This window comes from Crocodylus porosus, unplaced genomic scaffold (genome assembly GCF_001723895.1).
Source record: "Crocodylus porosus isolate Cpor-Errol unplaced genomic scaffold, CroPor_comp1, whole genome shotgun sequence".
NCBI lineage: Eukaryota > Metazoa > Chordata > Crocodylia > Crocodylidae > Crocodylus > Crocodylus porosus.
In genome coordinates, this window is record NW_017728939.1 from 8,108,529 (window position 1) to 8,133,065 (window position 24,537).

The window sequence follows — 24,537 nt, forward strand, 5'->3', positions numbered from 1 at the left end:
TTGCTAGCCCCCTGCGTACGGGCTCATCCTCAGCCCAACTCCGGCAGCAACACTCCCTGAAGTCAATTAGAGGAAATTTCCTGCACACACAGACTCCCCTTCTGCTTGAGAGAGGAGGGAAAAAATAACGATGAAAGAAAAACTCTGGCTCGGGAAAGCTGCAAAAACCAGAAAGCAGCAGCAGGCGATTGCTAGCAGCATGGGGGGTGGAGAGGGTCTGCAAAAAGAGGAAGCAAGGATGTGGTGGAGAAGGAAAAAAAAAGAGATGTGATAAGGGAATGGGTAAGAGCAGCCTCTGCATGAAGCTAAGCCAGGCTGCATGCCTCCAGGTGCAAACACGCAGAGGCTCAGCCAGCAGGCTGAATGGGGCTGGGAGGAAGGAAATGAAATGCTGTGTGCGTGCGTGGGTGGGCATAGGTAGGTGATAAAGCTTGCTTGCGCCTCTCAGGCGCAGGCCTGTGTTGGGAGAGATGCGCCAGAACGGGGGAGCTCTGAGTCGGTGACGCAAACAACTCTCTGTGCCACGGATCCAAACGTGATCCCTCGTCTGCAAGAGACGGAGCCAGAGCCAAGTAAAACAAAGGCACAAGGGAAGAGAAGATCCTTACAGGCACAAGACCAAATCCCGTCCTCAGTTAACACCAGTGTGGTAGCTCCACTGAAGTTATGAAACAATTTCAGAGTCCCACCCTTCTCGTAAGGTCGAGCGTATCCCAGTGATTCTCAACCAGGCACTCCAGGGTGCCTTGGGATCCTGTCAAGGGTGCTACAGGGTGCCATGCAATGTTAGCACCGTGAGGTGTGCAAATATGATTCGCAAGAGACTTCAAATAGGTGTCAAAAGCATCCTGCCCTGCTGTGGCTGGAGTTCTTTGCAACAGAATTGCTCGATTATTTTCTGTAGTAAAAAAAAATGAGTGAAGACGAAGTGCTGAGATTCTCCGTGAGGGCCTCGAGTTTAATGAGGGAGCCCTTGAGCCTAAAAAGGCTGAGAACCACCGGGTTATCCCATTAGGCTGGCCCCCAGGATGAATTTGGCCCAGTGGGACAGTTGCTTGGCTGGAGCAAACCAGCCTAGCCCAGGCTCACTCACACCAATTCATGCTAATGGAGTCTCTGGCCCCCTGTAAGTAAAACAAGGCAAAAGCTTGATTTAAAAGCCATAAAAAGTTGCTTCATTTTAAAGAGCAATTATCTAACCCCATCAAATGGTGTATTAGGAATGTTGCTCATTATCCAATCTATTAGGCAACTGGGGATAGTTAAGCTCATTAATACCACTACTTAAAGGCACATACTTCCACAGCCTGGAATCACAGGCTAAGTTAGAAATCAGACTGCACTTAGCCTGTTGCTCTTTTCTCTTGGTCAACTAATATCTAGGGCTGGGAAAGGATTTGAAACCTGGGAGGTCTACCCTCCAGTTATTTCTGTGTTGGATGGGGGAGGGCAGCCTGCGGCTGTTTCTTCTCTGCTTCTCCCCTGTGCAACTCAGGAGCTGGTTTCCAGCACTACAGGGAAAGGGAAGGCTTCCCAAAGACCCTCCAAACCCTCACCCTATGCTTCTGCTTAAGGGAGGAGTGAGGCACCGTGCCCAGTGGCCACTGCAACCAGAGGTGTAAAATGGTTTGAACCAAAGCCTGCAGAAGTCGATGTGGGGTTTTCTGGGCCTGCACAGTCCCAGGGTGAACAAGGAGCTCAGGTGCAAAAGCAACCAGGAGAGCTCGGACACCCAACACTGGTACTCACACTCCTGCCCTGCCCCGGGGCAGTCCAATGCTCCAACGCAGACACAGCCTCTGTGCTCCTCAACAGACTTTCCAGTGGGGCGAGCTGTGTGCAACTAGCCCAACAGCAGCTGAATCTCGGTTTACAACAGATGCCGGCTCTTCTGTTTTTTCATCCTAATAACTGCAGCACTTGATGTCATGGGCAATGAGTCAGAAGCAAAGACGGAGGGGGAAGTGGTGCCAAGGGCTTGGAGACATTATCAGAAGGGCTGAGGGAATAGAGAAGAACTAAGTGACGCCTGGCTGCACAATGACTAAGAGCGGACGTCACTGCAGCCTACTGCAAGTGTTTAAAAGGTCTACATGCAGCTGGGAGTGGGGAGTTAGCACAGAATGGAGAGCTGTGGCTGGGAGAAAACCGGAGGAAAGGAGGGGAGGTCAGGCAAACCATCGGGGGAAAAGATACCCCGCAGCAGGGCAGCACTCTCCAGAGCACTGTAAGAGTCCTCCCACTCCCTGACCTCAGCTGGGTGCTAACACCCTGCACAGAGATGCAAACTCTTCTCTTCTGCTGACTCACCCCGGCCTCGATCAGCTCAGCCAGCAGTTGTCCGAGCAGAAACCTTCGACTGTGCTGGACAAGAGGATGGTGCTCGAACCACACGACAAGCCTGGCACCCTCTGCAAACCTAGCTGGGACCAACTCCGTCCTGCCCAGCACCTCTCAGTGGCCTGGCTCCACCTCTGTTAAAAAATAAAGCTAAGAAACTGCAGGGGTGGGGGTTTAACCTTTATATTTATTTTAAAACCACTGCAAGGTCCGTAACATAAAAACAGAACAATCTACCATTCTGGCTTTCCCCCAAGCTGGAGGTCACCTCAGCATCCAGCCTATATTCGAACCCTTGTCTTCTAGCACGGCTGGTGCCTACCGGTCAAAGAACATGAGAGATTTTTAAAATCCTGTCCTGGGACAATGTAAAATGAAGGAGCCTCAAACAACCGACACACAGTGCCCATCCTCCATGAAGATCCCGAGATTTATGTGCTTAAATAACCACTTAAAAAAATAACCCACAAATACTATAAATATAAAAAAAACCATTTTGTGTACTTGCACAGTAAAGTTAAAACTGTTAGCAGCTCAGTATTATTCTGCCAGTGGGCAATGCTGCTTATGCTCTTATCATTGTTTTAAAAAGGTCCCCTGAAAACATTTCCTACAGGGTTAAAGTCCAAAGAGCACCAGAGGTCATTAAAAAAAAAAAGTCACCTTCTTCTCCTGGAGGTAAATAGTTTCTGAACAGGTACAAAAAGCGCCTCAAGCCCTACTTGCAAAGTGCTTCCTTGAGTCTCGAAGCTCAGAGAAACGGTCACTCGTTCCTTGTTACAGACACAGAAAGCAGACAGAGCAAGTCCCCTCTCAGGTTGAAGCACCGTGGCACTTACTCTGTCTCGCTTCCACTCCCCCCGCCAGGTGGCTGCCGACACGCCGAGATGCCTTCATGTTCTTCCATCTGTTCTCGGTGCGGGTGGAACAGCCTCAGAGGCCACCTTGCCTTACGGGCGTGTTTCAAGCAATCCGCAACCTCCCAAGCAGTCTATGGGGGACTGTCAGCAATCCAGATGCTGCGCCTTCTAGGAGCAATTGCAAACTTGGTCTTGGGACGATGCTGCTTTCATGCGCAAGGAGCACGTTCTGTCAGTCGTGCTGGTGGTTCTCCGTGGCGATGAATGCCCAGAATGGGGATTCACTTCCTATACTGTTTGGCATGCTGTGTTTTGATATCAAGAGTGAAACGTTTAACACCCTGAAATCGTAGGGTCTGTGGGTCATCGGCATATCAAGTTAATTATTAACCTTGGCCGTGGTAATGTAAATGCCCAGCAGCTGTGAAGATAGCACATAAATCGGACTTTATAGTAAGATTTAACTGAGGGGGAAGGGAGGGGTTCTGATCTCTCTATCCATACACAGTCCACAATATCATATTTTTCTTGATCTACAAGATGGCAAGTCAGTGTTGTTTTAATTATACCAGAGCCAAAAGCACATTACGTTTAGTTGTAATTGGCCCTACGCACGATAGTTAAAAAGCCACTAATCCAATTTGGTTGTTTTTGCATTAAGTGTTAATAGGATTTGAAAGCAAGAGAAAGTATGGACCAGGGAGCTCTGTCCAGGAGGGAAGGATGCTAGGAGTGGAAGATGCATTTCCAAACGTACACTCAGAATCACAAGGGTAGAAGGATCATTCAGAGCTGGGGGCACAACTACTTCCATGCTGGGCTGGTGGAAACGTGGATCCTCCTGCCACCTGAGGTGCACCATCGACGGAAGGAAACGGAAAGGTCTGGTTCTGGAGCTGTGAATTCTGCTGCACCAGTGCCTCCAGCTGGTGAATCAGAGACAATGCTTCCTCTATGGGGCCACCTGGGTGGGAGTCTCCAGTCGCAACGGGATTTTGGAGGTACAAAGCAGCAGAAGACTCATGGGAATGAGGAAAAATCATGATTGATAATTGGGGAACAGCACACATGTTGGCATCGAAGGCAGCACCGCCACCCTCCTCATCAGGACAACAGGACCACGGATGCAACAGTCCAATATTCCAGGTCTGGGAGGTGTCTGGTGCTACAGCCACCTGCAGCTCCCCTGTCACATCCTGCTGCTCTCCACCAGCTTCCTGATTCACGCAGAAGTGGCCAAGTGAATGGAGAGCCCCATTCTGGATGTGTTTGTTGGCTTCCTCCCCCCTGGTTTGGAGGCACGGAGAAGCAGACGCCCCACACAACGTCTCTTCATGTAAGACGTCACCTGCTGCCACACCGAGAGTGAACATATTCTCAAATGTCAGGAGCTCGGGGCCATGAGAAATCAGTGGGGAATGCTCACTGCTAAACAGCAGCTTGCTCAGGGGTGCAGGGGCTAGCTCCTGTCTGCTCCCAGGACTCTGTGGTGCAAGTGGAAAGCATTCGGTCACGAGGTCAGTTTTAAAAGTAACCTTCTTCCTTTTGGTTCCCGTCGAGAGACTGGGCCTTAGGCTGCTGGCAGGGGCCTTTCCAGGAGCGGCCTTCGGGAGGATCAGCCCTAATAATAAACTAGAATGATTTGCTTCAAGACCTATTAAAAGACAGGCAGAAACAATGGAATTAAAGAAGGGTTTCCTCCTCTCCCCAGCATCCACCCCGCAGCAATGGTTGCTGGAATCTTCCTAACTTTGGGCCAAAGCCTTGCTTTTTGTTCAGCGCATACTGAGATAACCCTGCCCCAAGTTGCCACATATTCACAGATATTTTTACCTATGCTAGCTGGGATAGGCTGGCTTGTCTTATAATCACAGCTCTGACTGAAACCCTATAACAGGAAATCCAAGGTTTTTCAGGCACACCAATACATGCATACACAAATGTTTAGGGTGCAACATTAAAGGCTGCTGAGAAAAAAAAATCCCCGCCTTGTTGTTTTCAGTGTTTTATCCCCCAGCAGGTCAGAAGCAGAATCAATCAATACGCCAGCCTGGCTGGTGAATGAGGTGTTTCTTCCTCCAGTGGCAAAACACTGACACTAATTGTATAAACTCACTTTAAGTAAGTAGATTTGCGTCAATGCTGTATGCAAACATGCCATGTCCACCCAGCTGTGACCGGAGTCAGACCATAGCTAAATATAAGGTGGTTTTGCTATGATTTGCAATCCTCCTAGTTCGTAGCTGAAAACAACAGGCAACCCATTTCTGATGGCTCAGGTGACATTGAGAGGGCACGGTGCAGGGAGAGCTCAAGGGAGCTCTATGCATGGTACCCCTGTACCGCATCAACGCACCTCTAGTCTCCTGCCCTGGGGTGATGGCAGCCCTCTCCAAGGTCCAGATCAGGAACACAAACACTTATCATTTGAATGATGTGCTTCTCTGCAAGGACTGAGCCCCCACCTCGCTGAGAGGAGAACCAGCTTGGGGTCAGTAACCAATGGACTTGGCTGCTTCCTTAAAGGGGCTTGGCCAGTGATGATTACTGGAAACTCTGATCAGCTGCCAGCCTGCACTGAAGTATGCACCGAGCATGATCCCGACAGGGGGATTATATGAAGTTACATCATGTGAGAGATTAGCAGCGGCCCTGACAAACAGAATTTCACATGATGAGGAGCTGTATGGAAACACCCAGTGCTGTGTGACAGGGGTTACATGAGTTTACATTACACTTTATCAGCATGCAGGCTCAAGACCTTTCATCAGCTGTGTGTGTGGTAGCTACCTCAGGGCATGTGATGTAGGGCTGTGCAGGGAAAGGAAAATACCATGTGACATTGGGCCACTCAGGTTTACTACATTTGATTCACTTTTCCCCGACTCTCAGTTTTTGCTAGTGTAAATCCATGGACTTTGGTGGATTTACTTCTGATTGACAGTAGCCTGGCGAGAACTAGGCTCCTCGTGCCCATGTCATGTTTCAAGTATGATGAGAAAATGCTCTAGATGACCAGGTACAGCTACATGATTTTAAGTGCTCGTTATCACACAGCAAGGACAGAGGCAGGAAGAGTTTCCTGCTGCCCTGCATAACTTGGCTTTTTCAAGTTTGATGTTCTTTGGGAAATAATTACAGCGTCTTGTGTGCCTAATACCTTGTACAGCCACAGATGACTTTAAATTATTTACAGCGCTGCCAGCCTTGGTCTTCAATCAAAAGAAAGCAATGTTACTTCACCCAGCTTGCTTCCAGCCCCTACCTGGGCCTCCCTGGGGGTGGAATTTGGCAGGAACAGGCTGGAAGGCTGGCAGAGGCACCAGGAACATTTCCATCTGCTTGCTGTCCACAATGCCGTATCTCTGCTTGTTGTTCAAATACGTGTAGAGCATGTCGTAAGTGCCCATGGCCTGGGCCACAGCAGGGCAGAATCGTATCACACTCATCTCCTAAGCAAACAAAAAGAGACGGGGACATCTTGTGGGTTGCCCAAAAACACAACGCAGTGACCAAAGTTCAATGAACAGTAAGTAAGTGCTGGAAAGCGAGAGACTGGCTAACACAAGAATACTTAGGCCACAGGCCAAAATGGGCTCAAGCTTAATCTCATTTCAGAGGGGAGCTCCAATTCCCTTATATGATCCAGGCACTGCAACGGAGGAAAGGGAACAGCGTGCGTCTCCCACTGGTCCACTGCCTGTCTCAGGACCGGGCCCTAAACACCGTACAACTTCTACTCCACACTTGCAATGATATAATGTCACTTGCTTCAGCTGAACCAAAAAATCCCACCTGACCATTATAACAGTCCATCCCTGTTGGTGGATATCAGCACAGCTCGGGGGGAGGAGATGTGGCACGCACAGCAGCAGCAACCATTTCAGCTGTGTGAATGCAGGCAGCTTCTGGCAGCTGCTACCCCACTTGTGCTCCCATAATGTAAGGTTCGAGAGTTACTGTTGTACCAGCTCCAATATTCAGACCTCTGGATGGGTATTGGCCCACACACAGACAGAACCAGGACATGCTTGCAAGGCAGTTTCTCCCACGGAAAATTATCCTCAGCAGCACCCCAAAACTCAGTCCTTTTGAAAGGATACCTTGGCTTCAGCTGGCCAGATGATGTCTAAAAAATCCCAGACGTTCTCCGGGAGAATACAGCCCCTGGACTGGATCTGTGCTGGTAGAGCCTGCACAAACCAAAAGGGCAAGCATATTAAGATTAGTCATTAGTTGACAACCTGCAGACTCATTCAGGACCTACTCAGGGACCCTCCTATTCAGACTGTTGATTGTTATGACCAGGAGTGCTCAACCTCCAGCCCATAGGCCAAGTCTCTCCCATGGAGCCATGGCATCTGGTTGTGGGGCTCCCTACAGGTTGGGAAATATGGCAGTAGGGAAGCAAAGGCATCAGTGCCACCACCACCCTCACTGCCAAATTCCCAAGTCCCCCATGACAGGTTGGCGGCAGGTCATGCCCTCTCTCCCTCTGCATGGCCAGGGTGGGACTGGGTCACACCGCCTCTCCCCACAGGGCTGAACTACACCCCCTTTCATCCATGCAGCTGAGTCAGGACCAGAGCACATGGCTGGCTCGAGTCATATCACCTGCCCCCTCTTGCAGGTCTGGGCCAAGTCCCCTTCCCCCACATGGCCAGATTGCGACCAGGCTGCCCCCAGCCCCCTTCGCATCAATCAGGACCACCAGCTGGATCCAGCTCATGGACAGACCAGGCACCGCCTGTCCAGCCCTCTGGGCAAAACAGTTAAGCACCACTGGTTATGACTATTATCACTTACGTTACCAGATATAAAGCCACCTGAAGCATGGCGTCAGTGCATGCGTAATGTGGTTTAGATCAAAAGCAAACACTGCAACCTGAACCTTTTCTGAGAGGCCCCTTTTGATCCCTCTAACCAGGCAAAGTATTACAAGGAACCATCCTGCATAGGAGCCCTGAGGGCTGCATTAGCTGCTATAAGTGGTCTCTCCCCGCTTTCATTTCCACAGTTCTACTGTTCCACTGCAGTAGCACAAAAATGGAGATCCTTTTAAAGTCCTATTTGTCGCATCTGCGGGGGCATACATGGAGCGAACTATAAAAGACCTCAAACCACTGCAGATCCCGAAAGTACTTAACTCCTCCCGGGACATTCACCCTTTTCCCTGATCTCCTTCGTCAGGTCCTACTTAAAGTCCCGTTAGCTTCACTGACAGCTGATGGGAGGAACGGCCAGGTAAAACTGTGCAAGGAGTGTAGGAGTGGGCACTAGGATTTTAAACTGCTCAAAAGGATATGTGAAATACTTAAGCTGTGGTACACAGCCCCTGGAACATCACAGGCAATGGGGGGTGTTTTGTTAACAAATGCAGTCCCACTGATGCAGACAAGAGTTTCTCCTTCCCATTGTATGACAGAAAACAAGGTTCGTACTTGAACAAGGTGGCTGCCGTAGCCTGAAACCAGATACGCTTTGGCTGAAAACGGTTTGATGCTGAACATCTGAATGGATCCTTCCCACAGCACCGTGCTCTTATCCAGGGGCTTCTGCAGCCTTGGCTCCTTCCTGAGGATGCCGGGGGAGACAGGTCTACAAGAAAGCAAGAGGGATTTGCATGTGTTTTGTAGTGGAGCCATCCCTGCAGGTCTGAAAGTTCTGGTCATACCCATGTCAGTCCTTTTCTCCCTGAGTAATTCCACCTCTTTCTCTGCATGCTCAGGACCGTACAGCAGGGAAAAGGAGACTGCTGGCTGGTCTACCTGGGACCTCTCTTCTATCTTGTAACACATAAATCAGATGGACAACACATGTCCAGTATCTCCCCCACTGGACAGAGAGATCAGAACTCAGTCTCAGCTAAAGGACCTACATATGATCCTTCCCACACCCATCTCCTCTTGATAAAGGCCCCAAAGGCTATGGACTAAGGGCAACAGGGAGGATTGGTAACAGGTATGAATTCTATTCTCCAGACCCATCTGTTATCCCCATCCCTCAAGGACGTAAAGTGCTTCTGCCATGGTACTATTTTACTATATATATGTGTGTGTGTAATATATATATGTTTGTGTGTGTGTGTATATATACACACATGGTACACGATACATCTATTGACTCCTCTGTGAAATCCTATGAAATATGAACTTTCATTTCTACCCAAGATCACTTTTACAATCTTTTCTCCAGTGCCTGATGAAGGGTGTTTGTGCCCGAAAGCTTGCAATTAAAGATTTTTTGGCAAGAATCTTGTTGGTTTAATAAAAGATACCAGCTCTACCACGAGCCCTGATTACCTGTGCCATGGTATAACATTCACTGTATTAGATGGGGCAAATGGTCCATCTTGTTCAGCATCCAGCCACCACCTGATGCTTTAAAGTGAGGGAAACCCCCACCCCATCCCAGCAATGTAAGAAGCCAAACAGGCATGCTCAGTTTTCCCTGAAGCCACTGGTAATTGGTTTAAGCCAGGAAGCATCGGTTTGGATCTGCCTTTGGATCTTTCAAGCTTGTGATGTGGACAATGGGAGATGTATGGGCACTTTTAGAAGCTGGTGAAGAAGTGAAGACAGCCACAGCCCACTGATTTCAGGACCTTCCTGCTAATTCCTGGTGGAACTGCCTGCACTCAGCTTTTTGCACCTCATTAATGTTGGGTACTTCTTACTCAGCACCTGGGCTCAGGTGTTTACACCTCTTTAAGACTGGGTATCTTGTTACTCAGAGCACTCCCCACTCTAACAGCACCTCTGAAATGGATTGGACCTGGTCCCTTGCACAGCTCAGCAGCTCAGGTAGAAGTAACCCCACATTTTCCAATTGCCACAGGAATCTACTACTTACAGTTCAGACTGAACTAGGGAAAAGCAAAAGGCAAATCTCGGCCTCCCCACTCCCACACTGACCTCTTGTTCTCCGAGTGTTGGCTCCCTCTGGCTGAACAGACTCTGGCTGAATGTAATTTTCTGAAGAGCATTGCTTCCTTCTTCTGAGAGCGAGATTTGTTCCTTGGTGGGTTAAACCCTTCTTTGCCATCAGGGCCTGGCTGTGCTGTAAAGTCAAAGGGAAATGGGATGCTTCTGTGCCCTCTGAGCACATTCATCTCTTACAAAATGGCTTTCCAATTCAAGCAGAAGAGATCAAATACAAACTGCCTTGGAACTGACACTATTTCTCCCATCACACAACCTGTCAAGCTCCCCACATCGATGCCTTTAAATTCTGGGATTTTAAAGCTCCCTCAGTCTGGGTAGTTCCAGGCACCGTTTCATTCTCTGGTCTGCAGGCTCACTCCCTGGGCACTCTTGTCTGATGCCCGTCTCAGAAGCAGTCCCCAGTGATCCTGTTGCCTCTAGGCTTTCTCTGCCCTTTGCATCTGTGTGTTTTTAAAACCCAGCACTAACAACTGGAGTCCCTCCTCCTGCTCTTCACTCCTTTCCTTTGCAGACAAGGGCTAAAAACAGACATGGGGGTTTATCCCCAGACTGACTGTCCCAGGCTGTTACTCCCAGCAAAATAGGTCTGGGACAGTCATTTATACACCAGTTTGAACGACAACTAACTCAAATCAGCCTTTACTGCAGGGGTGGGCAAAACGCAGCCTGGGGGCCAGATGCCGCCCACCAGGCTAGTCTATGCAGCCCACAGGGCCCCTAAAAAATTTTGAAAATTAATATCTATCTGTCCCCAGCTGCCTGTCACAAGGCCCTCAATGGCTTGCCAAAACTCAGTAAGCAGCCCTCTGTCTCAAATAATTGCCCACCCCCGCTCTACTATCCCAGGGGAAAGTGTTAATTCAGATACTTCACTGGTACTTAACAAGGGACAATGCACTTGCTGATCTGTAGGATCCAAGGATAAAAGGCTCACCACCACCCCCGCCCAGAAGTCTAACATCTGTTTTTAGTGAATTGGAGCGTAATGATTTTACCCCGCTTCTGTCCTGCTATGGAATGGCTCATTCACTATGTATATATCAGCAATCCCTGGCACTTGAGGGTGATTGTCTTGCATCATTGCTTTATCTGTGGCTCTGAAGATGGCTGACAAGGCTGATCAGGGATTGGCAGACTCTGTTGCTAACTCATTCATTAGTTAATAGTCCATAAGCATCATCCCATTTCTAGGTAGACACACAAGTACCAGATGCCACCCACCCCGATTTAATACGAGGAGTGTGAATATAGTAAAGACAACCTGAAGAGCATAAGAGTATAAGCAGAGTGGGAATTCCTAAGTTATACGTACAGGGGTGCAGGTCGTAGCCATGTAGGTCTAAGGACATAGGCAGACAAGTGTCTTTGGCTGAATCTGATATCTTTTATAGTTGGTCTAATAAAAGATATCAGATTCACCCAAAGAACCTTGTCTGCCTAAGTTATACGTAAAAGGCAAGGCTCTTTGAGTAGATGTGATCTCTTTTATTACACCAACTTCAAGTCTCTTCCTATGCCTCAAGAAGGGTGACTGCACCTGAAAGCTTGCTAAGAATTTTTTTCCAACTACTCAGTTGGTCTAATACAAGAGATCACATCTACTCAAAGAACCTTGCCTGCCTATGTCCTTAGCCCAACACAGCTACAACCAACAGCCCAGCAATATGTAAGTTATACATAGGTGCCTCAAACTGTCCCATAGCCAAAGATAACATTTACCCAGGAGACCAGCAAACAAAGTCTCAGCTATACTGCACTTGCTGTTTATGTGCCATAGACTTATCCCAGCTGCCAGCATCTGGCATGGAACAGGTTGGGACTAAGAGGGAGGAGAAAAGGGTGCTCCCCCCTCTCTCTAGTCTTTGCGTGAGTCCCCATGACTTCTTTCATGCTATTTCCCTGTGCTTGCTCATACAGGTGTTTTTATAGGTGAACTTAGCAACCACAAGAGTGACTAACCAAGAACGCTAGCTTGGCCTAGGTATTCCAAGAAGATACTACTGCCCTGACCAGAAATGTTCTTTGTTGGGACACTTGAATAAAATGTATCAAATTGTTAGATGGATTTGTGATGTGGAAAAAGGTTAACTTCAGGAAAAATGTAAGCTCTCAGGCTGAGCGACGGGATCCTTTCTCCCAGCTTACTTACCAGTACAGATATAGCAGTCCAGGTCCAGTAAGTGACTTTTATGCTGGTCTGTGGTGTCTTTCTCCGACTCTCTAGCAGACTGGGGAATAGGCTGCATCTCCATACATAACACTGATTCCTAAAAGAAACGTAGAAGTTATCCACATGTACAGGGGGGACTTTATTCATACTCGGGCTTTGCCCCTTAACAGTGTTATTGGAAATAATGGCTCAGTATCCATTCAGACTCTTCTCATTCACGCCCTGGTTTCACCCATGGTCCCAAGACAGGGCAGGGGGAGGCCATCACGGCACGGGGCAATACCTAGGCTCACTCTGGTAGATGCTGCCTTCCATCTTTCAAAGAAGCCTTCAAACCACAGTCCAAACCAGGCCTCTTAGCAACAAGCTATCGATTAACCATAACCTTTTGCAGAAATGATGGAGAGACACTGTCTACATACCACAGAACATCCATCCCGTTTATAATTAATCCAAATAGTTCAACACATTTGTACAGGAGGAGGCTCTGATCTACTAGCCCATAGCTCCACTGATGTCCTTTTTAAAAATAAACTGGGTGAGGGGATATAGTACCAACCCGGACTCATCACAGGTCAGATAAGCAGCAGCATGTAAGCTTCCTTATCTCAACGGCCTGAAGTCAACCTGCATTCCTCCCTGTAGGCCCTCACCCCTACTGCACAGTGTTTTTAGGAAGACTAATGTCTTCATTACATTAGAACAAAACCATCCATCTTGTTTCTATCATAACTTCAGGATCTGAACAGGAGAGTCCAATGGAAAAAAAAAAGCTTTATGTTAACCCACTGTCCATTAGTCAGCCTGTCACGCCAACCAACCCGCTGCACTGAAAACCATTTGCACAAAGATTCAGACACCAGCAATTGGCATTTTAAGCTTCAGTGAACAAAGATGGTTTCAAACAGTTAGGACTTCCCCTTGCCCCTCCCTTTATAACTTACCAGGCAGGACACTGAGTAAATTTACTCTGCTCAAATACTCACAAACAGGTCTTCCAAGGTGACGTTCTCTTCCACCTCTCTGTGTATCTCTATTTCTCCTTTGTGGGTCAGTTTTGTGGAGCAGCATATTGGTGCTTCTTGCTGCTGTTTCTCTATCACCTCCAGCACCTGGAAGATTCACTGTGAAGTGTATGGACCCCAGAGGGCATCTTTTGGTTGCAAAAATACATTTTTTAGAACTGATAGAGGTCAAAACCAAAATGAAAATGCAGTGTCTGAAGTTATGCATTCCTGCACCGAGCCCTGTGAATGCCGAGAAGAGGCAGTGCATTACTTCAGCCTGGCTTGCCAGCCGTGGCTTGTGGGTGCTGAGTACCCGCTAATTTTTTCGGTGGGTGCTTGAGCCCTGGAGTACCCATGGAGCTGGTGTCCAAGCCCCAAACTGTCCAGTGCCCAAGAGTCATTCTTCCCCTCTGCATCTCAAGTCTGACACTGTTAAGGAGTCTCTCACTGTTAAGAAAAAAGGATCCTCATCGCACCATACAAGGGAAGCCAACGGCTAGCAAGCTCCCTGTAGCAGCAGTGAGAAGAGCAGTGCACCATTCTGTTATCATGCTTTTATAAAAGGCTACAAAAAAGATAAACACATTAGGAAGAGGCAAAACAACCAAAGCATCAGGCCTCTCAACGGATGTGGAGTTAGAGCCCCTAAGTAGCACAGAGCAGCTATGACTTTGGCTTAGGTCATCTGCATTACTGCCAGTCCAAGGGATGGGCATGTCACAACTGCAAAGGCCTGACATTGCAGCTGCAGTGGACTGACTTACCTGCTTGTGCTCCCTGGCTCTCCACTCTGCCAACTCCTTTGGTGCCATCTCCAGGGAATTCATTTGAACCAGGCACTGTGGCGTCACCTCACCAAGAACCACCTGCCGGAAGAGGAGCTGAAAGCACAGAAAATGGTGAAGCAAAACAAGGGCTGTCTGCAGTCAGCTCCGCTTCCAAAGATCTCCCTCTTTCCATCCCCTGCTAAATAGGTATTTCAAAGCCTTTATCACATTACTTGGCAAAGTCATCTAAACTCCCAGCAGGGCTCAAGTACAGATGGGATGTGTCATGCCAGGAATTATATATGGGCCTGAATTTCCCCAGACAGCAGCTTCAGATGACAGGTATATACACCAAGGCAGACCCGATTTCATACGCTGTGCAGCAGATACCCAGGTGGGTGGAACCGAACAAATGTCTTTACCCAATTGCAATGGAAGTAAAATGAACAGACTGTAAGCAGGGTATGGGCCACTGGTGATGAACAAGGGTCTACTTAACTTACAGTGAGATAAAGCAATTTTTACAGCTTGGTTGCAACATGAGAGCTGATTTTGCAGGCATTTCCCAGCAGCCCCACCCCTGGCAGCTGATTGGCAGAAAGGCATATATCACATAATTTGATTGCAAATTCTGTGAAAAGTAAAATATATCATATAATTTAACATATTATTATAAATCTGAATATTAAATTTAACTCTCAATGTAAATATATTATCAATATAAATGCATAATAATTTATGATTACATATAGCGTTCTACAAAATGTTTAGAAATACTAATGAATGCTCACCTTAATAGAAACATTTTCGCTTCACTGACTGGAGCCTTCACTTCGGTCCATGTAGCTGGCAGACAGTAACTCTCAATCGCATGATTTATGGCTGCAGCGATTGTTGCGTTGTCTTTGTATTGGGGTAAGTATTGGGATATACTAAAACAGCGTATTTTATGAATATGCTGGGGGGGATTTTTTAGGCTGATTCATGAGACATTGCAGCCAATGCAATGTTTCCTGGTGATGGCGGACAATGCCATTTTCACAAAATCCACAAAACTGTGAATTAAGTAGACCCCTAGTGATGAATTAAGAGGTGCCTTGGTACCCTACATAAAGTTTCTAAGGGTCACAGGGGAGTCCAAGAGCAGGATGCCTAGACATATTGTAATGCAGCCTTCTTCCAGCAGCGAACAGAATGAGAGTAAGGCTGGAGCATTTCTCTCTGTGCTTAAGCTTCTTGTTCTATATATACACATGTTTAAAGACATCTGTCCACCACTTCTCATTTAATAATGCAGAACACTGGCAAAAAAGTATTGGAAAGCATTTGGCAGCCTCTCTCCATCTGTTACCTTATTTTTTGGTGCTCGCAGGTTGAAGAGGAGACTGCGGTACTTTTTTTTATAACGCTGGTCAACACAAAGGAAGAGGCAGAATATTTCCTTCTCAATATTGTTTGCTAATCTCACTATCGTGTCTTCGGGGACATCCAGATCAAGAGATTCCTCCAACCTGGAGCACAGTAAGCAAGAACTAGTTGGACATATCAGAGTAGCTTGATACCTGGGAATTGGATTTCCAAACCGGCATGCTTTCCTCAGTTAAAACTCCAAATAAATGGGCCTGAGAAACCTCCGCTGAACCTGAAACAGTCTGTGAGCAGGGGATTTCAGAAAATGAACCTTCCCACCGTTTCAAAGGGAAACCGCTGGCATGGTGAAACAGCCTGTTCAAACTATACAGCCATGTCAGAAACCCTCAGATAATTCAGCTTGCTTATGCTCACATTACACACGGGGCAACTGCCAGCTGCGAGTGCAATAGGAGCTGCTCTCGCACCCCAAAACAGGTACATGGGGAGCAGAGGTGCATCCAGGGGGGTGCACTCGTGGGTGCACTTGTATCCCTCTGAGATTCCTGGTCCACCCAAAATTTAAAACCAGCTTCCTGGACAGGACAGCAACGTGGCTAGCCAGGTGGTGCTAAGGGGGTCAACAGACTTCATAGCTCATTAAAATCTACCTGATCCCTTCTAAACTCTTCATTCCACAGGGTTTAATGACCTTCTCCCCTGTTTAATGGTCTGGATGTTCCACCAATCAAGCTACCCTTAGTTCTAAAATTCTGCTGTCTGTTCGCTGCTCCTGGTAACAAAGCTCCTATTTCACAGCCCGGCAGATTGTTTTTAACTGAGTCCAATGAAGTTACATTTGTTCACACTTAAACCGAATAATTCAGTGCCAGACCCCTTGTGTATTAGTAAAATTTCTGGTTTATTTTTAACTGGAGAAAACGTACGTGCTGTTTTATACACGATGATGCATCTCACTATCTGCAACCCCCCTTTTCAAAATTCTAGATATGCCCATGATGAGGGTATGTGATAAACTTCCAGAGTAGGGGTTAACAACCTTTTTTAGACTCAAGGCACCCCTCGATACACTCAGAGCAGCCGTCAGAAAACACCAGCTCTTAGTTTTCACTCGTTTTTCAACTACAGACAAATACTAGAGCAATTCCTTTGCTGCAAAGAACACAGGCAAACCACAGCCGGTCAGAATGTTTTTAACACTGTGGATTCCTATTTGAAATCTCTGGGTTTATCTTGTGAATCATGTTTGCACACCTCGCAGTGCTAATATTGCATAGCGCCCCATCGTATCCTTGAAAGAACCTTGAAGGCACCCCAGGGCGCTGCATCCTCCTGGCTGAGAATCACCTTCCCAGAGAATATGAGAGAGGAAAGAATTGGAAAGCAGGAGGAGGGAAAGAGGAAACAAATGGAAGAAAAAGAAGAAAAGAAAAAAAGAGCAATTCTACAACTTCTGTGCTGGAAAGGGGATAGAGCATGGCCAGAGGATACAGTCCTAAATCTCATATCTGTGGGGGCTCAAGTGAAAGAGTATAAAGCTCTTAAACTACTGCAGGTGATGGAAAACCATGTGGGTATAGTGCCATAAAGCCAAATTATTTTTTCATAATGGAATCACTGGGGTACGCAGCAACAGAACAAGCTGAAAATAGGACTATAAATCCAAAGAAGTTCGAGAGCCACTGTCCCAAGGGAATGGCACTGTATCTCCAAGCAATAATTTCCATTTAAGCATGGGGCCCTCCTATCTCCTGTACTCCGAGTATCTCACTTTTTCAATACCTCATTTTAACCTGACCTCCAGCATAGAGAAGTCTGCCTAAGAAACACTAACAAAGGCCAGGCTGGTCAAAAACCTGCATTCACTAGGTCAAATTAATATTCTGGTTTCAAATGGTGTGGGTAAATGTACTGCTCACAGAAAAGAAGTTTAAACTGCAGTGGCCACGTGCATTTTCCCTAGACGGTTTTGCCAATGCCATTTCACTCCAGGTACAGCACTCTTCCCATTTTACCCCTTGGACTGCTACACACCTGACGATGGCCAGTGGTGGGTGATTTCTGCTAGGTCAGGCCAACCTTTCTTGCCTTGCAAACAAAAGGGGAATGGGAAATGGTTCATGGACTTCACAGAGCTTTGTAACAGGCCCTCTATGCATAAAAGCTAAGCTTCATGAAGTGAGTTCAAATTACTATGCCAGACAGTGGGAAATCAGGCTTTCTGGCATGCGCCACCAAATTCATTTCCACCTGTGATCTAGTAAGAGTTTGAAGCTAGCAGCTCTTCAGTTCTTGAATTCTACCGCATTAACCTCACTGCACCTCGCCGCCCTGATCCAATTTGCTGTGCAACGGCATAACCTTCTTACATGATTACCTGATAAAGAGCTAAGCCTGCTAAATGAATAAACATGACCACTAGCAACAAAGAGATAACAAATGGAGCAATCTACCGCAATAAATAATTCCGGTATGCATATGCTTCTGCCAGCACTTTGCCGCATATGTAACGTGCTGAGTCCCAAATAAAATCTGATTTCTCTTCAAGGGCCGCATTTTTCAGCTCCTACCCCAAAGCTCCTCAAATCAACCAGGGCTGGTTGTGCTAAAGCAGCCGCCCATTTGCTGCAGGTGGTAAGGAGAGGTTCACAGCACTCACGAACAGGCCCCTTTAGGTGACTGGGGAATTGCACAGAGGGATGCTGAAGGAAATCCCACCCCATTTCTTACTGAAAGGAGACAGTTGATGCAGGACTAAAGAGGAGTTTAAGTACAGAAAACTGAGGCCCTTCCCTAGAAGAAACAAGGAGAGGCTTGTTCTGAGTGCTGCGTGCTTAAAGAGTTATTCTCCTACAGAATAACAGGAGGCAAATCCACAAAGAAGTTCCTGCTGCCTTCGCATCTAATGAGCACCAACCCTCACATAAGACTTTGCTCAATAACTGCATGCGACTTTTATGCAGAATGTCCCCCGCCCTCTTTTTATCCCTGTTCCTATCATGTATGAGCCACTTCACCTTTTCTGTAGCATCCCACGCAGTGAGTCAATTACTTTAACCCGAATTTGTTCTGCAGACAACGGCAAACTAGGAACAGAAACTGAAGCTTCCTTAGGGAGAGATCTTGCCCTTCTCCTCCTCTTCTTCTCATTATCATCATCTTAAAAAGAAAAAAGGAAGCACCGAGATCTCAGACACTCTCCTTGAAATGCTGGCAGCAGAACCACGGGGTTAAGCCAGTGGTTCTTAACCTGTTTTAAACTCATGATACTCCTCGGAAAATGTCAGATTTTAGTTTTCGCTCAGTATCCGACTCCAGAAAAATACCTGAACAATTCTTCTGCTGCAGAGAATTCCGCAAGATCACAACAGGTCAGACTGCTTTTGACGTTGTGGATTCCTATCTGAAATGCCTGGGTTTATCTTGTGATCATATTTGCGCACCTTGCAGTGCTAACACTGTGTGGCACTCTGCGGCACCCCTGAAAGAGTCTTACGGCACCCCAGGGTGCCATGGCACCGTGGCTGAGAATTGCTGGGTTCAGCTTTTGTTTGGATAGAGCTGTACAAAAGGAATTGCATTCCACCATGCAATAAAAAGACTAATTCTTTTAATTAGTTTGGGGGGGGGACGTGAACTTAAAACGATGGAAAAAATTCCCCATGTTGTACCTGAAGCCACATTCTTGAAAACAGCGGCTCTGAATTTCAAGCAGCTAGATAATGCCAGTGCAAACGGCACTGCTTTCTGTCTAGCAGCATGGAATCCACCATAAAAAGGGATCCTGGCATTCCACAGAAAGGGTATTGGGTAAGTTGCTATAAACACAGAAGGACATAGCACCACGCGCTGTATAACTAAACTGCACCGTTCATTAATTCTTCTAACTGCTACTTATACTGACTTCTCTTAACTGTTTCGATTCTGGCTCTCCATTTCTGTATCTTGGTGGCCACAATCATCCAATGATATAGTAAAATTGCATCACAGTGCTGTGACATGACTCAGTGCAGAGTAACACCTGACATACCTGGCACCCCGTGACACAGGTCTAGGAAGGGTGGCCGCAAAGAAGACAAGGACTAGAGGAGCCTGAACGAGCACCTAGTTGGGGTCATCTGACCCCAGCGCTCTTTCCTGCTCAGGGCAGGGGGTCGGACTCGATGCCCTACTGAGGTCCCTTCCAACCCTCACACCTCTGAATCTATGACTTACAGAGAGCCATGGAAAAAGGTCACATTCGTGAGTGATGTTGCTAAATTAAAATCCAAGGCAAAAAAGGAAATACTAAGCTGCAGCAGCTTCACTCAAAGAACATTACAGTCTTGGAAAAACACAAAGCGGACGGAAGCTGATGTGAATACAGACCTTCCACGCCTGCAAGGAAAACACATGCACCTGTCCTATAAATTGCTACAAGCAGCTGCAGAACCTTGTGACCTATTCAAGGGCTTCCAGTAGGTCTTGTCAGGGGGTATCCACTGCCCCCTTCCAGCTTGTCTGTAATGGCAGAACAGATCGTGTGATATCATTACCTTAACAAAGCAAAAGCAAGGGGTGACCCTCTGGAGGGTCTGGAGCAAAGGTTTCACTCTATTCATGGGGCAGGTGAATGGGCAGATCATTCCAAAGCTGTGACCTGTGGCATTCGGTTATAGCTTCCCAATAATGCTCCTTCCATTGCACACGCTGGAAAATTCTCCCTGATATCATTCAATCCATCCAAGGAGCAGCACTGCTTTATCTTTTTTAGGATTAAGGTCTAATCTATTTATAGCAACCGGAGGCTGCATGTGCTTCAGGACGAGACTGCTGCTCATCTGCTACCTGGGGAATTATGGGGCTGCAGTTATAAATAAAACAAAGGTCACCTACACATCAATCAGCAGAAAAGCAAGATCTTCCTTACTAGCTGTAGAAATGCTACCAACAAAGTTAGACCACTGCAGGGAACTGTTAGTGATCCCCTGTGGCAACTACCTTCCTGCTGACAGACAGTGCCGATAAGTGAAACAACTTCATTTTTGTACTGCCTGCTAAGACAGCAAGTGCCCAAGTCAATTGTGCTGCCTTTACTAACGAAGGGCCCGGTTCTGCAAATCCCACATCCTTGGCCTACTACTTACTCGTGACCTCAGTGGATTCCCTGCCTGAGGGAGAACTAGTCAGAGTGAGGCAGGGGTACAGCTAGACTCCAAATTAATTTTTATTCTTGCTTTCTCTGCAGACCCAGATGCTAGGAGCAAATTGGGTTCACTGCCTTTTCAAGTACTGCCAGCAGAATTCAACCCCCAGGCAGAAACTTTATTATTGGTGATAAACAGAGGCAGAAGGAACAAGCCTGAATTGTCTGACTTTTAAGTGGAGACACCAGCCGTTAAAGAAAACTCCTTTCAATTTATAAACTGAGCAAACACGCTTTAGAACTCGGTGGGTGCGTCTACACGTGTATTAAGGCGCTTTTGCTAATGTGCATTAAATTTAGTGCCTCCAATGTGAGGTACTAAAGAAATGACCACGAGGCTGCCTTAATGCGCAGTAATAAACATGCACGGTTTTTAAGTGCAGGGGCCTATTTCACTGCACACTAGCATAATTGTGGGGTTTTTATGTGACTCTTTGATGAGCAATAAAATAAGCTACTGCACATTAAAGTGTACATGTAGACGCACCCAGTGAGACTGAAAAGAAAACCCCAATCTGACTTGACAGCTTCTCTTCTGTGCATAACAGCACTTGAACAGTTCAGAAACCTTGAAGCATTTTATCATCCTACTGCTAGTCCAGCGATAATACGCTCGCTGCTTAACAATCCTGCCATTCTGGAGGTGGAGGACCCATTGCTCTTGAAGTTCCTTCCCCAAAGAGACAACACAGCTAGCAAATTCTCCTTCATGTAGAGGAGTAGGAGGATGGACACAGGGATTCAAGCTGCCTGAATAATATTCCAGGGTTTCTGCTGCTGTAATTATGTTATTGTTCTAAGCACAAGTCTCAGGATGGGTGTCATTATGCCATGAAACAGTCACACCATGAGCTCAGGCTTTGCTACGCAACTCTGACTCACGACTCCCAGACCTGTGACAGTTACCTGCTACTCAGGCAGCTTATTCAGCAGCGAATACATCATACTAAACCAAGCAGGTGTTTGGTGCTGTGAACAAATGGATTCAATGTGAACGGTGATTCAAATGCAGATCCTGCAAGGACTGACCAGGGGCTGGCTCAGCCCAGTCTCCGTCTATAATGGCAGACAATAGAGACGGTGCAACCTAATGCCAGTATGCAGACAATGAGAATCCTAATTGGATCCTCCCTTGTCTTTCCTCAAGTTGTTTCTCAAAAGTGAACTAATATAGAATATCAAAAGTTGTCGTTTGGCTTCAGGTTCAACACCCCTTATGAGATGGAGATTTTTTTTTTCCCCTCAAACTACTGTTTTCTCCTCTCTAAATACTCAGGTAGAAGATACCTGTGCTCCAATTGGTGTCTTTTCCCTACATGGACAGTTTACTTTACAAACATAAGGGCTACAGTCTTAATTATCTGAATAATTAAAGCTTAGATTCCAAAGCACAAGTATCCAGATTCTCAGGAAAAGTAATGGTAACCCAAGCTGGCAAAAGCTGGCCCAATTTGACCCCTGGAAAAAAGCTAATGGATCACTAGGCATGCTTTTTTTTGCTCCATAACGAGTTGAAACCCCTGTTGTTCAGCAGTCCTTGTGAAGGATGGGCTGCCACATGGAAATAATTCCTCTGGATGGACTGCCACTATAGGAAGCAGAAGATGATCTGAACACAACCCTGTAGCTGTGTGTACTCCGTCTGGCAGACTCAGAAGCCCTCCTTGTATTAAAACCCAGCTATTTATTATACCCCTGGAGGGTCTGTCTCCAGGGATGACAAACAAGCCTTTCACATTCAGGAAAAGAGCTTCTCCAAACAATGAATAGAAACCAATCTCTGGTTTCCCTTCAGCCCTCAGGCCCAGAGAGAGTACATGGTCTCGGGCTGCAGGTTTCAGCCTCGCAGCCTTCCTCTCTCTGTCTGGCCCTTTAAACCCACAAAGCAAATCCCAGAGAGGTAACTCTGGCATGGTGTTTGTCCATCATCTTACACACCTCCTCTCTCCCCAGCCTCCCTTCCTGGGAGCCTTTTACTTCCTGTGGCCAACCCATGATCCGTATCAGCCGGCCGGTCTTCCTAAGCAGGCTTGCAATCACCTTGCTTGCCTGCAGCTGAGCGGCAGCTTCTGAGGTTTGCCACCTGTTACACCTCCTTTCTGGCAGGCTTGCAACCGGCTCCAAACGCAACACAACAGAGAACACGAACAAGCCCAGCTAACAACAGTGAGAACACAATGGCTAGGCTGTCTGGCCACCTGTTCTGCGTTTCAGTGTGTAACAGCTTACCTGAGTTCAAAGGCCTTTGCCAAAGCATGTGTGCTGCATACGGTTTCTGGAGCCGCTTTGTTTTCTTAGGCAGCGCTGCATTATAGTCGCTGTCTTTAATTTCCTTCTATGGCAAGGAAGAGATAAGAAAAAAGGGGATGAAACGACAAAAGGATATGGGAGAATTCATGACAGATGTGCACAATCACTCTCGCTAGCACAACATTCAGCGACACAACGGTAAGTACCTAACTGCAGGCACGTTTCCAACCCTAATCAGGCACTTCTTTGAATTACTATTTTTTTTAACCTGCAACCTTCACAAGGCCAAAACTCCCATTAAAATCAATGTATGTTTTGCCAAAGTAAAGACTGCAGGATTCAGCCCTAGACAGCTCCCATGTCTAAAGAGACTTCTGAAGTCAACAAGCCCATTATCAACCAGGATTTCCCCCCTGCAATAATCCAGCTGGGATTTTATCTAATCTGCTGGTGACTCATTCCCTCCCCTAAACTACGCATCCCATGTCCTACACACCCAAACGCAGTTCAGTGTTCTGCTTAGAGTATCTTTTGTTCATAGTCTCTATCTTGAGAGACTGTGGGTAGTGTCAGCACATTGCTGTTTGTTTTACTGTTTCTCTCCTACTGAAAACAACCTCTCTTTCCTATTTATACCTTCCAAATACCTGAACAGTGGCATCATATCCTTGTTTTGCAACAGGACACCTGTCCATTAGCAAGGCCAGTTCAAGCAGAACTGGGATTTCCTGCACATGCATTCAACTGGATTCCCCCCAGCCAGCTCCACGGTTCAAAATACAATGTGCAAGCCCCCTCCACCCCCTGTCCTTGAGGTTGCAGCTGTGAAGGCATTGTTCTAAGATGACAAAAAGCATCACGTGACAGTCAGCAGCTGGTAACAATTTTGGTTTGCTAGGGACCTTGGGCAGACTCAAACTAAACTATCTTGAGGTAAGAGGCAGAAGAGCACACGATCAGCCTTCTGGGTCCTCGCTCTGTGCTTCACTTTAAATTTGCGTTTGGGAAATCACAGACGTCCCCACCTCCTCACTGTCCCCAACTCCCTTTCCCCCCCGGTTAGGTGAGGAGGATGCTGTGAAAGGCAAAATACCTGAGCAGGCTGCAAATCAGCAGCTCCCTCATTTGACATATGCTCTGATCCCTCCAGCCTCGCTCTCTTACATCCCCTCGGAGCCTTGCTGCTGGTCACTCCCCACTTCGGCTTAGACATTTTCTAAAAGAGAAAAACATCACCAGTGACCCAGACATTTTCAAAATGGAAAACAAGTGTTCAAAGAAGCGCTCACTGTCCCCTAGGTCTACCTGCCCCTATTGCAACCACGTTGAGCAATCCTATTTTCATACTTCTCCTTGACTTCTGCATATTGAAGTCACCGTTCCTGATGCCAAACGGACAACGGGAGGCATCCTCTCCTTTCCGAATGGAGGCAGGCTGCCATCACCACACTGACACCAACAGGGGGTTGAACCCATGTAATAGCACACGGCACAAACCATTATTTACTGGTCAGGCTTTTTCATGCAATGTGTAGTTAAATGTTGGACTACTAGCTACAGCATGTTTTTGAGGCCAAGAAATTTATAAGATTCAAAAAAAAAATTGTGCATTTGTAAGATAGCAAGACACCCCAGCATGAATG

At 46.9% G+C, this 24,537-nt stretch overlaps 1 protein-coding gene across 2 annotated transcripts; it reads right to left on the reverse strand.

Moving 5' to 3' along the window:
* Positions 1 to 2,507: 2,507 nt before the first annotated feature.
* On the reverse strand, positions 2,508 to 24,181 carry SPOCD1 (SPOC domain containing 1). Of its 2 annotated transcripts, none has more exons than XM_019547798.1 (12): positions 23,988 to 24,181; positions 22,874 to 22,979; positions 18,477 to 18,618; positions 15,440 to 15,599; positions 14,086 to 14,202; positions 13,301 to 13,426; positions 12,294 to 12,411; positions 10,115 to 10,259; positions 8,642 to 8,798; positions 7,304 to 7,393; positions 6,466 to 6,649; positions 2,508 to 4,854 (listed from the first exon to the last, which is right to left on the reverse strand). In XM_019547798.1, exons 1-12 carry the CDS (start codon positions 24,105 to 24,107, stop codon positions 3,983 to 3,985), a joined length of 2,337 nt encoding a protein of 778 aa, XP_019403343.1. In that variant the 5' UTR covers positions 24,108 to 24,181; the 3' UTR covers positions 2,508 to 3,982. The 2 variants fall into 2 exon arrangements, with proteins under 2 accessions (XP_019403343.1, XP_019403342.1); XM_019547797.1 differs by having other exon boundaries at positions 6,466 to 6,652; positions 23,988 to 24,180.
* Between the last annotated feature and the right edge of the window lie 356 nt (positions 24,182 to 24,537).

Coding starts and splice junctions, on each gene's coding strand:
- SPOCD1 (XM_019547797.1), bottom strand. CDS start 24,107: ATGTCTAAGCCGAAGTGGGGAGTGACCAGCAGCAAGGCTCCGAGGGGA. Junction 22,980..23,987: donor CTGATTTGCAGCCTGCTCAG/GTATTTTGCCTT, acceptor TCCTTGCCATAG/AAGGAAATTAAAGACAGCGA. Junction 8,799..10,114: donor CAACACTCGGAGAACAAGAG/GTCAGTGTGGGA, acceptor GCTTTCTTGTAG/ACCTGTCTCCCCCGGCATCC.